The sequence below is a fragment of the Pseudonaja textilis genome, chromosome 2 (genome assembly GCF_049901715.1).
Source record: "Pseudonaja textilis isolate UNSWEBS1 chromosome 2, rPseTex1.2, whole genome shotgun sequence".
NCBI lineage: Eukaryota > Metazoa > Chordata > Lepidosauria > Squamata > Elapidae > Pseudonaja > Pseudonaja textilis.
In genome coordinates, this window is record NC_141991.1 from 109,481,239 (window position 1) to 109,499,032 (window position 17,794).

The window sequence follows — 17,794 nt, forward strand, 5'->3', positions numbered from 1 at the left end:
ATTAAACATATGTCCTTGTTCATTGCAATGTGAAACGACTAATGAGTTCAGGCCTCGTCACCCGATTGCTCGCTTATGTTTTTGCAATCTGGTGGTTAGATTCCTCCCTGTCTGTCCTATACTGTCTATCAGGTTGAATCTCAACTCCGATGAATTTGGGTCACAGATTCACTATTTTACCATTAGGCCCCTACTAATAAATAAGCTCTTCAAAGGACATCCCAATGATCACCTTGACCTTGTCCTTCCACATTACTTTCTGTCTCCTTTTGTTTTTATTTTTCTCATGCACCCCAAATGTAATTTTTTTTGCTAGTCTTTTATAACCGGGTGAACAAGTATACCCATGTAAAACCCTTTCCCCCTTTTTTCAGCCAATGTAGGCACATAAATATAAAGATATAACTGAACAAAAACCTACAGTATAAAAAAATTGTCTATTCAACATAAAATTAACAGATATGCCATTGCCTTCCATAGAAAAAATAAGTCCACCTTTAATATTAGATTATTACTCCCTCTGGCAGAAACAACTTCAAGTAGACATTTCTTATAACTGTCTGCCAGTTTCTGACATTGAACAGGAGTAATTTTTAATTCACTCCTTCATGCAGATTGTTTTCATCTGTGCAATATTGGGAGGGATTTCTTGCATGTACAAGTTGTTTCAAATCACTCCATAGAATCTTGATGGGATTTAGACCTAGGCTTTGACTTAACCATTCCAAAAACTTCTATTTCCCTTTTCTTTTCTTTTCTTTTTCAGCCATTCTTTGGTGAATTTACTAGAATGGTTATTGCCATTGTCATGTTGCAAGGTCCACTTTTAGTTAAGCTTTTGACAGATGATCTCACGTTATCCTCTGAAACACCAGAGCCAGCTTTGGCACAATCGGGGATCACAATAGATCCTCATGATGGAACATGAGGGATGATCCTGGGGACTCATACTCATAACCTCGCACACGGCCATGCTTTAGACCTTTGGTTGGAATCGGTTTCACCTTCTGGTAAAATGATGGCCTTGGGTTTTTGCATGTCTTCTGATATTGTAACCAAATATCTCAATTCTTTATCATGCATGTTCACAGTACACTGTTACAGAAGCCCCAGTCTTTGTCTAGGTGTTCATGGGCAAACTTTACTTTGTCCTTAAATTTTTTCAGTAAGCAATTGTTTTCTCCTGACACACTTCTCATATAGATCTAATTTGTGCAGCTAATGGAAGTCTCATGCACTTTGATACCAATAATAGTGAGAGCTATCTACAGGTTACATATGGTAAAATTCTGGGGGTTTTAGGGATCTTTTAGGCATCTTGTGAACTTGCTGGGATGGCCTGACCTCAGCAAGTTGGCACTTGTTTGAAATCTTTTCCATCTCTTAATCATCTTCTTGACAGTGGAATGATTGATGTACAATTGTTTGCAATCGTTTAAAATCCCTTTCCCAGGTCATAGATGTCTATAATCTTCTCTTTGAAAATTATGAGAGCTCTTTTAATCTAGACACAGTGACACCTCACAATTCAACAACAAAGAGCAAATCAAACTAAATTTCTGAAGTTTCAATAAAGCAGGTTCATTCAAGATGCTCTCTAATAATGTTCTAATCATTTGTACCTGATCTGGTGCATCGAATTTTAGGTATTTGAGATACTGGTAAATCTAAAAATGTGCTTACTTTTCCCAAATGTGAAATGTTCATTTATGTTTATTTCAACCACAGAATGCACTACAAAATATAAGTACTGCATAAAATCTGGTATATCAATATTGTTGAAATGAAACTCATATCTCTGTGTTAAAATACATTGAAAAATTCATTTTTTACAAGATTGTATTTATTCAAATTACATGCTTGAAATTTGTGTATTTTTGCTTGTCAATCATCACCTCAAGGGAATAGCGAGTGTTTATTTGGTCCATAATAATCTTTAAAATCATTTTTAAATCCTTAACTCAAAAACATTTCTTGCTCTCTCTTTCAGTGCCCAGTATACAGAAATATGTTTCCAGTGAAAAAACTATTGTTTTAATTATTATTTTTTGTTTTATTGTAATGTTTTTATCCCTCGTGATGTTTTCTAGGTGTACATTGCCTTCTTTCTTAATAACCCTTTAATTTCTCCAGTTTTCTATATGTCTTCATTTCGGCATCTAAGAAAACAAACTATTTACTACCTTCATTTCTTCACTACCAACAGTAAGTTCAGGCCTGCTGGTTTGTTTTAATTTTCTTTAAAAGTTAATATTAAACTCAATTTTTCACTTTTATCATCAGCTCATTATTTTCTACTTTCAATAAAGTGATATCATATTTATATCTAAGATAGTTTAAGCTTGTATTTGATTTAATGAATCCTGCCATTTTAAAATATATCAACTGATATAATATTGATATTCAATGAATAATAACTAATGCCACAAGATAGGATTACAAAATTTACTCAGTTACAGCCACACCCACATATTTAAGGACACCTTTTTAAAAAATATTATTGCCACTCCCTTCGTTCATATAGCTGTATTGCTTATTCCTAAAATGTCATATTTAATGCCTTTCAACTTTGTCCATTTTAAACTTGTTGGTTGTCCAGGCTTCTTACATGTCATAATCCATTACATAATTTCTTGACTTGCATTCCTTTTGAAAGGTGGCTTAGTTTATTTCACACCCAGACAGCCACCTCTGCATTTGCCAGTTACTGAGCCTAAGGAGCCCTTAGCTTCATTCCCCCTCTCCCCCACACACCTTTGAACTTTCCTGGCAAAGCTTATCTTTAAGGAACTCCTGGGTACTATCCTCACTTTCAAGGTTATTTGAAGTCACTGGGCCTTTCTACCATATCAAGGTGATAATCTCCTGGAGGGGTATTTTGAATATATTTCAGTCAATGTAAGAACAAGATAGCAGCTATTTTAAAAGCTAATACTTGGATTCTTGAGGAAAACCTGAATTAGGAACAGCTGTAATATAATCAGAGATATACAGTAAAATTAGACTATCATTCTTCAAGCAGTCCATTTTTCAGATTGACATTTCTTATGCATTATCATTAACTAAAGCAAGAGATCTTCTCTTTTGATAAAATGAGTTAAGATGTATTCTTTATCATTACCTTGAGATTTATTAGCCAAAAAACTTTCTTAGTAAGCATATTAAGAATTATTTTTTTACAAAAAAAAAATCACCACTCAAAAGCTTAATTTCTACAAAAAAAAAAAATCAACATATAGACAGTACCTCTTAGAAGGTTGACATGTAAGAAAGAAGGATTATGAAATGGCTGCTATTAGTTCATTGTTAAATTAAACCAACTAAATATATTGCTCACTGTTCAGATCATTTGATTCCAGACTTGAATATATATTTACTAATGCTTCTGATAGGGATTTTAGTTGAATAGATTATAATCTAGATACTTAAATAAAAAATAGAATACAAAGATGCTCACATGACTCATTCTTTGGGCTACAAAAATGGTTATGCCTTCACTCCTGCTTATGATTTAAAGTAATTCTAAGAACGTGTTTCTGTTTTAATATTCTGTATTCATTTGACAGACAGAACTTTATTTCTGTCATTAACTAATAAAAATACAATCAATAAAATGAAAACTATCTTCTAACAAGAAGAATTACTATAACCATTTGTACGGGAAGCTTACACATAATATAGCAAACTTTTGCTACTTTTAGATAAATACACTTATATTTATTGTTTTATAAATAGTGCAGATAAAAGGTATATTCATAATTATATATTCATATTCATAAGGGGTTTCATATGGGGTTTCCTGTATTTCCCTTTCAGGACAGCTGTGAGAAGAACATGAAATAGGACTAAAAATAAAGCTCTCCTAAATTTGGGAACTGTGATAAGATGTAAATATGTGGCAGGTTCAGGTACTAACATTTGGTTATTTACAGTTACAATATAATTGAGAAGATTATGGAAAAAAGCAGCAATTTCTGTTTGTTCTTCTACATCTACAAGATCCTTTGCCATAATATTGATCTAGCGCAGGGGTGTCAAACTCATGGCCCCTGGGCCAGATGCGTCATGTGCTGGCCTCACCTGCATCTGGTCTAGTGAAGGGGTGGAAAGTCCCGATATGTCACACGACAATGCCGTGATGATGCAAGTTTAGCACAGATCTAGAGCGATCTAACTGTAAGATTAAGTTGGCATCATTGGAGAAACTATACAGACTCAAGTTTCTTTTGGATCACAGTTTCCTAGGAAGATTTGTAATCGTCTGCAAATATTAGATGGGTCAGTTTACTAGGGTTAGGGGTTGAAATCATTGTTCTTTAGCCAATCTTGTGGTTCCCCTGAAGAACAATGGCTTTCCTTTCTTAATTCTTCAACAAAAGTACTGTATCATATAATTTTTTACAATAAAGTTATGATTTTGGTAAACATTGTGCCAGTGTTGTTTTATAAACAGTCATGGAACGTCATTGATTGATTCTTTCATTACTGGACACAAAAAAGGAAGATCAATGGATTTCTCCAGGAGTGGTATATGACTAGAATCCATTATTACAATAAATGACTCCAGAATCCCTGTTAGAGCAGGCCAAATTATCCTTCAGAATTAGACACCTTTTATGGAAATTGTCAGAAGACTCTTTCTCTTTAAGACTACATACCAATTCCCTACAAAGTACAACCTGAAGTCTTATATATCTTAGCTTAAATTGGTAAGATAATAATTGACAAGTATTGATTCTTATACGATTATTCCTATTATAAGGAAATGTGCAGAATATGCAGCAAATACAAAGACTTCCTTTTTTAACAAACCTATAACTTGTCTGTGTATAACAGCAATTATAATAGAACATGATATTCTGAAAATCTTATTCTTTGCCTGCACTATATCTTTTTATCCTGGTAGCAAATCTTGCCAGGTTTTAATTGGGCATTATATTCAATATATTCAGCGTGATTGCATAAATTTGTTTTAGCCTGTTCTAAAACTATATCACATAGAAAGGAAGGTCAGAAGTTAGCTCTTAAAAGCAAGTAATTGATGTAGTGCTGATTTCATTTACTGAAAAGGTATACAGAATTTCCTCAGTTGCAGGAAGCCTGGCAAATGCCAAAGTGAGGCAAGGAAAAAGCAAATTGGAGTTTCTGACACCCAATAACCTCCAAGGAAAACTGAGTGAAATCAGAAGGGAACAGCAGGGAGGACAATTGCAAAACTATGTACTTTGAGAAATTTGATTTTTCAGCAGTACAGGTACTCTTCAATATACAATTATTCGCTTAGCAACCATTCAAACTTACAACAGCATTGAAAAAGGTGACTTATGACAGTGCTTGCGCTTACAACTGTTGCAACATCCCTACAGTCACGTGGTCAAAATTCAGATGCTTGGCAACCAGCATGTATAGACAATGGCTGCAGTGTACTAGGGTCATGTAATCACTATTTGTGACTTTCCCAGCCGGCTTCCAACAAGCAAGGTCAATGGGGGAAGGTAGATTTGCTTAATGACTAAACAATTCATTTAACAACTGCAATGATTCAGTTAACAACAGTGGTTAAAAAGGTTAAAAAAAAGCAGACATGACTCACTTAACAAACACTTGGCTTAGCAATGGAAATTCTTGTCCCAATTGTTCTCCTATGTCGAGGACTACCTGCACATATTTCTGTTTGTAAAAAGATGCAATTGCATCTAATCCAGAAAAAAGATACGAATCAACAAAAGAAGCAGTCAATTTTTAGTCTAACTGAATCAGGAAACTAGAGTATTTAGTAAGAGGCAATCATTCAAATCTTTATATTAAATAAATGAATAAGTGTAAGAGTGTGTGTGTGTGTGTGTGTGTGTGTGTGTGTGTGTGTGTGTATCTTGTTATCTAGATATGTTTGAACCAGAGACCTCCCATAGGATTTCCACATTCCTATAGAAAGCAATGCTGCACAGGGTGATAAATAGGTACAAATGTCATGGTTCTATCTTCAGTTTCAGTATGTACATTTTTGCTTTATATCACTATACTATTAGACTGTGATGTGTTTCTAACCAAACACTATTTAGAGACCATTTAAAACACTACACTGTGTGCACCCTAATATATTTTGCCAATACTGACATCCATAATGTAAAACCTCTATAGACAAGAAGCCAAAAGAAGGAATGGCAGGATGAGAATTTATTATTCTCCTAGCTAAATTCGTTGCTTGATAATGTATGCCTGGATTTGGAAATCTCTATGATCTTTCCAAAGCATTCTAATGCATCCAGGTATCTTTCTACAGATCAAAAGAACAGAAAAATCATACGACGCATCCCTATCTTTTATTTTGCTATAACTGTTCATTATTAGCTTTTTAAAACTTTTCCTTCTGAGAAAGAAAGCTAGTATCACAACCTGCCTATAATAAGTGAAAAAGAGCAGAATAAATTTTGTTTGAACTGTCAACGAAAGAAAGCATTTGCTTAAAAAAATTAACTATGTTTAACCTGCATTCACATATGTGATCTGAGCACCCTCTACTGTGTAAAATTACTCATAGCAGAAATAGAGAGTTAATGCTACCATATTATTCCAGAGCTGTATTTCTCCAACATAAACATCCCTCCAGCCACCCTTTTAAAAAAAATGGTCCTATTCATGATAAAACCAAAATCTCTTTTTTTTCTTCCCAAGGAAGACATTTATTCAATGCTAAGGTATACAGTAAGAAAATGTTCTAATGCTGAAAAGGTAATCTTACTTCAAAGGAAAGCAAAAATATAGACATGGTGGAATAAAAGTACTCCTGCATACAAATAGCATAAACATAACGTAGCTTTGCATCCCATTTATCATCATTATCTCACTCCCCTTCATTGCATACAACTTCCTTTCATTAACTATTACTTCTTACCAGATAATTAGATACGGTGTAAAGTCAGAAAGACCCTCCTTTGGAAGGGTGGGAAGATAAAGTTAGCCAACACATCTCAACCCTTACTAACTCACTTCAGATGACACTGACCGGAATACTTCAGCCCTTGCTATGAATACAAAGCTTAATGAAGAAGAGACCAAAGGCCCCTGATTCCATACACTGGCTTATTCAGTCCCAGACCTTGGGAACTATCACTTACATATGTTTGATCTATTTTCCTTAACAGCCATAGATGCGGATAATGTAGATGTTCTCAGCCAGGCCATCACCAATAAAGCTTATACTTAGGGGGAAATTGAGGGGGGAAGAGGAAAGAGGGGAAGGAGGGGTAGAGGGAAATTGAGAGCTTTTTGACAATAATTTAGCAGTATTCCACCCTCTGTATTAATGTGCAGGCATTTCCTAGTTTGTGTTTACTTGAAAGTATTCCACAAATAAAAACTGTAAGCATGTTTTAGGAAATGAACCAGGTAAGGTTTAAATAAAAAGCCAACAAAACATATCCGAAATATACAACAGGGCCTTAATATCTTAAAAGTAGTTACCTTTATTGAAGAACATGGAGGCCATCTGACCCATTTCTACCCTTTCGGTGATTTCAAAAATATTAGGTGCTCCTCGTCTCTCTGAAAATTAGAAGGAACATTTTAGACCCATGATAAGTCCAAGCTATTTATATTATAAACCGATTCTTTCATAGCTAGTCCTCAATTTACAACCATTTGTTTACAACTGTTAAAAGTTACAATCCCACTGAAAAAAATGACATGGCCGATCCTCACACTTATAATCATCAAAGCCTCCCCACAACCACCTGATCAAAATTCAGCCACCTGGCAACTAGCATGTATTTACAACGGTTGCAATGTCCTGGGTTCACATGATCACCACCTGTGATTCTTCCAGCCAGCTTCCCACAAGCAAAGTCAATGGGAGAAGCTAGGTTTGCTTAACAATAACCCTTATCAACTACAGGGATTCACTTATCAATTGCCTTGCTTAGCCATGGAAATTCTGATCCCAATTTTGGTCATCTGTTGAGGATTATGAAGTACCAATATGCATACATACATGAAATTTAAAAAAAAAAAGAAATATTGCAATAGATACATATTTTTAAACTCATTTTAAGCCATTTTATAGTTAAATTGCTCAAAGTTCTTTTGTTTTTCATCCTTTAAATGACTCCTTTGGTTGTACTACTGAGTAATGTAATTATGGGCCAGAATTAAGAGGGGGAAAAGTCTCTCCTTCTCCCCTCTCTGAAGGAGAACAGCTGCTTAAATAGGCTGAAGAATGGCTGAAAGATTTGGCTGATTACTCAAAAGAGTAAGTAACTGGGGAGGGAGCTATGTTCACCATTTTAAAGACTTTCCCCACATAATTTCCAAATTTTAATTTTTTTGATTAATGAAGGTAAATGTGCAAAACATGAAATAGAATGCTTTGGAGCTCAGGCACAGTGTTGATGTTCTAATTCAAAACGTAAATCCTTCATAATTAATCCACACGATACAATTATCTGTTTGAAAAATTTAACAAACAACATGCCACAGATGTGAAGCACAGTAAATAATTTCAGGATGACATAAAGCCATTAGGAGGACTACACTGTAGAAATAATCCACTATTTCTATATAGTTCTTATAATATTCAACAAGATCGGTCCACAGCAGTCTTATGGAGAAACGTACGCATGAGATTCCCACCCACCCACCCCCACTATTGCTAGAATACAAGCTTAAAATTGAAACTGCCTATCTTACACAAAGAAACCTATTGTTATAATGCACAGTACAAAACCATATCTTGAATTTATCAAAGCAGGCAGAATATTTGGAGTAAAACATTTTCACAAACAATTCAAAAGAAGTTATTCAATAAAATTTATTTAGCAACAATATTTTCTTCCCTTTTGATATGATATTAATCCAGGACATGAAGGAAGAAGGAAACTCGAAGGAAGGAAACACTTAAACTCTGTAACTTCTAAGAAGGAAAGAAAGCAACATGGTGCAGATACTATCTTCAACTGTTTTGTACAAGGCTGAAAATTATTCTATAAATGTCTCAAGCATATATGTTAGTTGGGAGAGGACCTGTCGTGAGGAGCTTGAAAGATTATAATGTGGAGAATATGGAAGATTATAATATTGATACAAAGCAATTCAACATTGAGCTTGTTTGATATAAGAGCCTGAAAAGATTTAAATTCATAGTTCCCATTTGCTTGCAGAGACTTTGTAATATACAAGGCATAGATCCAGCTTTTGGCAAGTCCCTGTTTACTTGGAATCTAACAATGAGATATAACAAAGTCAAGAGAAAAGGGAAAAGAAGAAAATCAAGCAACACTCCTATGCCCCAAACAAAATAAACTAGAACAAAACACCATTTGTTCTAGGTGATTAAAAATAATCCTATAGCTGCTGCAAGAATAAAAGTAAATTCAAACAGATTTTAAGACTAATGAGTTTCCATCAAAGTTACTAAAGATTGATGGAGGATAGTAACAAGAAAACAAAACTTAAAGGAAATAAATGATTTTATAGTTTTGTCTGAAGGTAAAAATATTTTATGTATTGATAGCAAGAACTGCAGCAACAGTAAAAAGTAGTTGTAAAATCTTCAGTAATTGAAGTCAAGAAGAAAAGTCACGCACATAGACCAAAGAAATTGGCTTCTAAACTATTTGAAAGATGATTTTATTCTAATAAAAAGGTGATGATGTATATTTCTGATTGTTGTTATTCACTGCAATTACATAAAATGAGCTATTAATAAGCCCATCAAATTTTAAAAAGTAGAATATGATAAATTTGGGAGCCTATTAAATAAGATACTGTGCCTAAGCTTGATAAGAAATGGAGTGGAAAGTTCATATCCTGATTTTAAATAGTGAACTGACCAATCATTGATACTGATGCAACACAGCAGTTACTTTCTAATACCGTACATACATCATTATTAGAATACGTTTATCTGGGTCACTTATATAGAAGTAGTATCAATAAAAGGAAAACTAAAACCAGGGAGAGCCAAGCTAGCCACTCAAGGGAAGAGAGACTGCCAATCTTGATGTGATCTTCTGTTCCAACGCTTTTGAAGGGCTTGGTAATCAGATTATCAGGGAACCTGGCCTCATAATATTGTGGATTAATACTAATCTTCTGCAATAAGACCACATTCAATCATTATTTAGTGATGGACAAGCAGGGAGAGCTGGCATATATTACTACAAGCATTGAGGATGGGGATGTTGTTTGTTCTGAGAGTTATCCAACTATGTATCCAACATTGCAAAGAAGGACAACATATGCATATTACAAAGGACACCATTGTTGCAAACAATGTGGCCTGGAATCAAGAAAAATATTTTTTTAAATATGCATTTTGGTCATCTGTAAAAGAAGAACAAGCTTTCTACTTAAATAAACTATTTTTTTCAATTAAAATATGGTTTGCAAAGTACCATGTTACTAATGTCCAATTTCATGGTGCACTTGTATTGTTTACAGAAAGTTTAAATAAAGAATAAGGATCTTTTTTCACTTGCCTTTGGCATTAGCAAAGAACTGTAGAGAAAGATTGACTCTTACATATTATCAAGATGAAAATAGAATCAGATGGATACTTACGCACAGATAGAATAGGCCGTGTTTCTGATCGTTCATAAACATCTGGGAGAACTTCATTATCAGAAACTTCAGGTGAAGAATTTTCTTCATCATTATTATCTTCCTAGAAGAGTAAGACATTAATCTAGATCTCAAAAATGAAGTATTGTATAATTCTGATAAGTAAAAGAAAATTAAGCACTAAATTAAAAGCACATTTACTAGCTGGGGAAAACAAAGCAAAACTCTTTAGCTGTGGGCCTTTAAGACACTTAAAATTCCAGTTCCTCCATCATACTGAATATCCAATCTAGCGACAAAAAAGAATGCTGTTTCAAAAAAAAATGCAGAATGGTAGGGAATTTATTGTTTTATTTTAAGGGCAAGTACAAGAGCAATATTAAAACTTTCCTACCATGTAACAGTATGATTGAAGAGATATCAGATTAAGACATGCCATACAAACCTTGTGCTTTTCCATTCTCTTTAAGTGAAGCTGAGCATTTGCTGCGGCCATGGCCTCCATTACAAAAGTTGTGGTCATGTAGCTATAAGAGAATGAGAAAATATCAGTTATTTAAAAATAAAAATGATTCACAATATCCCATTTATATTAGCAAAGTTGAAAGCAAAGTTAGATATAATGTGGGCAGCCAACTTTTTTCCAAATATGCTTTGTATAAAGCAAGGGTGGGGCTTTCATTTTTACACTTGGTATCGGTGGAGATTTGCGGAACTCAAGTTAGTTTATCTTCCAATTCTTAGCTTTGCTTGACACTTTACTTCTCTCCCAGACAACTTCAATGGTAGGAGTCAAATGGCAAAGTTTAACACAATTAACCTGACTAAAATAATACAGATGGATGGAAAAGACACATTTGGAAAATGCAATGTTACGTATTTGTGACAGATTTTATTCCAACATTTTTAAAGAACAAAACTGAAGATAGGAAAGGTATGTTTCATTTTTTTTTCCTTCTGTTCAATTTTGTCCAATAGCCTGGATAAGTCCTTGAAGTTTTCTTGGCAAGGTTTTTCAGAAGTGGTTTGCCATTGCCTATTTCCTAGGGCTGGAAGAAAGTGACTGGGCCAAAGTCACCCAGCTGGCTTTATATTAAGACAGGACTAAAACTCATGGTCTCATGATGTGTAGCCTGATACCTTAACCACTATGCCAAATTGGCTCTTTCATACATTTTTATTACATCACTGATTTCATTATTTAGTCAGATAGCAATTGTATTACAGAGATAGTAGATAATAATCATGGGGACAATTCATGTATTTATGCCATTCTTTACAAAAAAAGGTTAGAACATCAATAGTTAGATTATATGGATATACCAGGGCTGGTTTCACACATCATATTAAGTCATAAATGTGGCAGGTTTGAGCTATCAAGTACACCTTAGTATATATAAATCAGGTTATATTTATTTTACAAACCATGGTTTAAAAATCCTAACTTACCATAGTATATGGAAATAGGTCAGTGGTTCCTTGCTATGTATTATGGATTGAAAATACTTTTTAAGATCTACTAAGACAATAACTGGGAGTAAGCTATCCCTTAATAAGAGATCAACATTACAGTTTGATTTGTTGAGCTTTCACCCACTTAAGTGGTTATTTTGTTTCTTATTTTTAACAAAGGATAGAATAATGTAATCCTCAAAAATAATATTCTGCTACTTTTATAATTCGAACTAATTTTTGAAAATTGAGTGAGAAATCATTTCTGCTATGATTAAAATATAGTAACTATTCCCTGGGGCCTAGAAAATGATTCCCTCTAAGGGCTTCTTACTATATCAAACATACTGCAGGGATATCACAGATTCAGAAGTGCTTATAGAGAAATGAAAGTATCAGGGTAATACTTCAGGAAACATTTCCAACTTGACAGCAGTAAGAAAAATTTCAAAGACAATACAACACAAATAGAACAAATAATTACAAATTGGAACAGAACCTGTCAATACAAAGAAATGAACGGGAAGAGAAATCAAAGCACAAGGTAGGAAATTATAGATAAGCCTTAAGGTTTTAAAATAATCTCTTTTACAAAGCTCAGAAGCAATCTATAAAGATTTATGTTTTTCATCCAAAGAAACCAACACTTTTTCAATGCCTTCAGTAGTAATTTATAAGATTAATTTGCAAACAACACGGTCTCAACTGAGGGAGAAAGGATACAAGAAAATCTGTTTAAGGAAATACTTTTACAATGGAAAGTAATGGTGCTCACAGTAGAACCATTAAATGTAGGCATAAATTGTCAATAATTAGTTGCACTCATCTAACAAGTCCACAAATTTAAACTGACCATTAATGACCACATACATCTATGACCTGTATAGAAAGCATTTAAGAGGGGAACTATGTCTTTTTTAAAAAATTTACATCTTTTTTTTATAGTACAGAACAAATTCTTGCATGTTCTGTGCATTTTTAAAGCTCATTCAGAGGTATAAAACTGATCCATTACCATGAATTCTCTATATTTAAGGCAAACATTCATGGGAGAGGTTAAATCTATTTTTTTATTCTGCACAACATGCAATCTTTGCCTCCCTACTCCGCTCAAGGGGGCATTATTGGTGGGAGTAGGGGGAAGAACTATATCATCTAGATTGAGTCCTGGACAGCTAATAATGAGGCCTCACAAGGTAATAAAAATATTGAAAAATAAAGGAAAAGTATTATTTATGTATATTAACTATGTTATATATTTTACACTCAGTCCATACAATTCTTCTTCACTCAATACAGCCCATGTCAACCAAAAGGTTGGACAACCATGATCCTAGAGCAGGGGCATCAAACTCAAGTCCCTCGGGCCAGATTTAACCCATGATGTGGTTAGATCTGGCTCGCAGAGTTGCCCTGGAAACAGCAAAGAACAAGCCTGCGGCGCCTCAGCCCGGTCCAGGTCGACCGAGTGCTGATCCAAACCCGGTGGCAGCCATCCAGGCCAGAAAATGGTCAGCCTTAGATCCGCCAGAGCACCTCCACCCCCTGGGCACGCAGACAGGAGGCAGCAAGAGTGCATGGGGCCTGGTACCCCTAAGGACCGTTTTCTCCTGCAGGCTGACTGCATTCCGAGCACCTCCCTTTTACCCAGGAAGCCAGCCCCTGCCTACTCACCGCTTCCTATGTGTATGTCACCACTTGAGTGGGGAGGAGGAGGGGAAGGATGAGGATTTATGCCACCCAGTCAGCCAGACAAGAAGGCAGGGCTGGCTGGCTGGGAAGGGGATCATGGCTGCTCAGATGTAATGTGAACTTCTTATGTCTCTCTTTTTCCAAGATTTCATCCCATTCCAACTCCCTCTTCTCCTTACCCATTCACTTTTCCTTCATGTTTTGGTTTTCATGATTTAATTCTCGTTCATTCTCTCTATGGGACTAAACTATCTGAATGGACTTCTTTTGTACCGGGCAGTCATTTTTCTACATTCAGACATCACTATACATTTTTGAGTTTATCTCTTCCTCTTTCCATTCCAACTCAATGTTTACTTGTTTTACCATAGATACTTTTAAGTAATGCATTTGCGCTGCATTTAGTTTTCACAATGAGATCTGCAACCTCTATGCTTTGCAAGAGTTGTTTTAAATAGCAATAGCTTTTTCTGCATGTATTAGATCATGGGTGTCAAACTCGATTTGTGTCACATGATGTATTGTGACGTATCACAACTTTGTCTTTGCAGAGACAGGGTAGGCCTGGCCTGCACGTGATGCATCCGCCCCCTAGACCACCAGTTTGATAGACCTATGTTACACTATTCAGAAAACACTTCTTCTGTGATATTCAGTATATAACAGTTTAATTCACCAAGAAATCCCAAAACTATCTTCATGTGTTGGTTGCCTAACAAACTGAAAACATTCAACTTCCATTAACTTTAATAAAAGCAACTAAGTAAACAACCCTATAAAGCATTAGAAGTGTGTAACTATGTAACAGTATAGAAAAAAATGACATTAAAAATAGGACACATTTGTTCAAAAAGTGTTGTTCATAAAATTTAGGAATGGCATAAAAAAAATTTGGGGGGAGGGGGGAGAAACAGGTCAAATTTAGTAGTACTCGGACAGGAGAACACCAGGAAATTTCATGGATATGGATTAAACTGGATTTTTTTAAAAACAAAAAAGGCAGCAATAACAAGGTAAAGAACATAGATATATCTATGTAAATTACTAAGAATAAAATCTGACATAGGAAAGAATTTATTTTGATTAAATTGTATCATTATAAATAAGTGTATATTGAGTGTGTGTGAGCAATGGTAGTGCCGTGGTTAAAGTGCAGTACTGCAGGCTACTTCTGCTGACTGCCGGCTGCCTGCAATTTGGCAGTTTGAATCTCACCAGGCTCAGGGTTGACTCAGCCTTCCATCCTTCCGAGGTGGGTAAAATGAGGATCCAAAGGCAATATGCTGACTCTGTAAACCACTTAGAGAGGACTGTAAAGCACTGTAAAGCAATATGTACGTCTAAGTGCTATTGTTCTTTACTGTGCTATTTCAATTTGCCAAAAATCAATTAAAACAAGAATTCATTCTGCTGGCAGCAACAGTAGGTCAAACAATAGATCTGTCGTTATTAAAAGACCGGTTTCTTATTTCTTTCACTATCATCCCCATTTAATTCTGTGGATCATGTCACTTGTTGCTCAGGTCTTTTACCAGCTCTACCTTTTTAATCTTAGTTCTATGATTCCACTGGGTCCAAAGATGCTGCTGAATTTGATTTACAGAGCTACATAAAGTTAAAGCTGCATTTCTGATGCTTACCCTACTTGCTGGTGACCATACTGAAAATATACAACAACGAAACTTGGTGTCCACTGAGCTGCAGCTAATCCCAGGTATTACATAACTACATAACTGATGTTTTAGCCAAATTAACAGAAGTAACATGTAGCAAAATCTTACCTCATAAATCCCAAGAACATTAGTAGAATAAGGCTGACAAGCCAACCAGCAGTAGCAAAGGCCTTTGGCATTGTTAGAGCTCCTGTGCCAACTATGAGGTTGAACATATAAATCAAGCCAACCTACAATGAAAGAATAGAAACATTCAATAGAAACTAGTTAGTTCCATCTTTGGACATATTGGGTATACAATATGCAGTACCAATCTCCACATGAGAAATTCAAACTCAGATATTATGACTATGTGATTTCAGAAGTCTAATAGCCCAATGAAAATAATATTTGTTAGTTCATATTAACTATTCCAGTAATAATATTGCTTTATGATATGAAGGTTTTTTTTTCTCAACTCATGCAGGTGGTTCATTTGGCATAGTATAAGCCTGCAAAGAAATGTCTCAGTCAGTGACTTTGCCAAATGCATCTGATGTGCTTAATGGGGCCTGTAGAGCAGTGGGTGGAACTAAATAAGGTCACCATAGACAAAGCAATCTAAATCTGGCTTGCTACCATCTGTTCCTACCTATCCAGAACTTCCTACTTGCATTAATTCTCATCATGTTTCCTGCAAGACATAAAAAAATCCTTAAAATTAACCAAGGACTTCCTATAAAATTTATCTAGCAATATATTACTTTTCATTTATATTACTTATCACTATCTTTTCCTTCCATAATTCTGTGCAAGGAAGATTTATTTCTTGAAGGCTGGTCCACCTACATCTTTGGTAATCTTGTGTCCCATCTATTCTAGAACCTACACTTCTTCAGCAGCCAACAAACTGCTTAAATTCCACTTGGTTTACCAACCATCTTTGCTCCTATTTCCAAGTACGGTAATTTCCTTCCAGGCAGCTTCCTAGCTTATTTCACCTTCCTCCCCCTCTTTATATATGTGAAAACCTTAAATTTGTTTTGCTATCAGCATTTCCCAAATAGAGTTTAACAGTTTGAAGTACAGTTCATGTACTGGAAGACAATTGACAGGATGGCAAAGAATGCTTGGTTACTCCATTTTGTTACACTCCTATAAAAACTCTTTTGCAAATTATAAGGAAGCATTCCTCCTTAGGTCTGAAATAGATCAATAAATTCTCAAGTGAGCTACCTAACCCGACAGTGCTGGTTTTGGAAAGCATTGCACACAAGGCACTCAAAAGCACAGTGTACTCGGTATGAAGAGAATTAGACTGGCTGAAAGCCAATTCTGAGCAAGAAATTCATACAGTATAATTAAACATAGAACTCTTCCTAAAAGCACAAGATAATGGCAGAAAAAAGCCAAATTCTGTAAAATTTACCATATCTATCAGAATTGTAGGAAACACAAAAAAGAGGAAAAGAAGGGGAAAATAAAAGAAAATATCACTGTTGCCTTCAACTGCTTTATTAGAGATTCTGTACATAAAACAGCTCTCTCTATAGAACTCCATCTTCACTGTCAAAATATATTTATTTCTTGTACTACAATATATGGTGAATAAAATGAACCAAGAGCACAATATAGCATCAGATTTCTGGCAAAAGTTTAAACTATAGCCTTTAAAGACTGTATAATAATATATAGACATCATGTTCTTTCTGGGAGAACAAGATCCTTGTGTTCTCATCAGCGTCTGATCAGCAAATGCATCTTTTAACTGGATCACAACATGTAATGCAATTTGTAATTTAACGTTATAATGGTCTGGTTTTATTTGGAAAACTCAACTCTCCTATAAACTAGGTAATCTAGAACAGAGGTCGCCAACCTTTTGGACCTCAGAGACCACCAAACTCATAGTTTTAAATCCCGAGGACCATTAATACAATTTTTTAAAAAGATAATATATTTAATATAAGAATTTTATTTAATATATAAATTTAATAGTAAAAATAATTTATGTGTGTGTGTGTGTGTGTGTATTTAATTATAACAAAATTGTAAATGCTTAATCATAACTAGGGCAGAGTGAAAGGAAGGGAGGGGGCTCCCTCATCCTTTGGGGGGAAAGAGGGAGGATTTAATACTGCTGGGATTCAAAAGAAGCCACATGGTGCCTGGAGGCTCGGAAGTTCTGGATGGGTAGGAACCGGCTCCCACTCAAACAGAAGAAAAGCAGAGCCCCCTCCCAAAAAACCTGGTCTCCTGTCATTTCATATCTCCCCCAAGCCAGAGGAAACCTCTCCCTCCTTTGCCAGGTTGGCTGCCTGGAGTGGGAGAGGGAAGGAGTGCTGGGCTGGAAGCCTCCCCCCTCACCTGCACCTTCCAAACTAAGAGACAGAAGAGTGGGCGGTGTGTGTGTGTGTGTGTGTGTGTGTGTGTGTGTGTGT

General features: G+C 35.3%; 1 protein-coding gene across 3 annotated transcripts in view; it reads right to left on the reverse strand.

The window, feature by feature from the left end:
• Positions 1-17,794, reverse strand: part of SLC38A12 (solute carrier family 38 member 12) — a 69,472-nt gene that overhangs the window by 45,656 nt on the left and 6,022 nt on the right. For all 3 annotated transcript variants that reach the window (XM_087924898.1, XM_026701942.2, XM_087924899.1), the window contains exons 3-6: positions 15,483-15,604; positions 11,003-11,084; positions 10,558-10,660; positions 7,465-7,545 (exon numbers count right to left, since the gene is read on the reverse strand). In XM_087924898.1, coding sequence (XP_087781024.1) covers positions 7,465-7,545; positions 10,558-10,660; positions 11,003-11,084; positions 15,483-15,604 — 388 coding nt within the window. The remainder of the gene's footprint in view (positions 1-7,464; positions 7,546-10,557; positions 10,661-11,002; positions 11,085-15,482; positions 15,605-17,794) is intronic.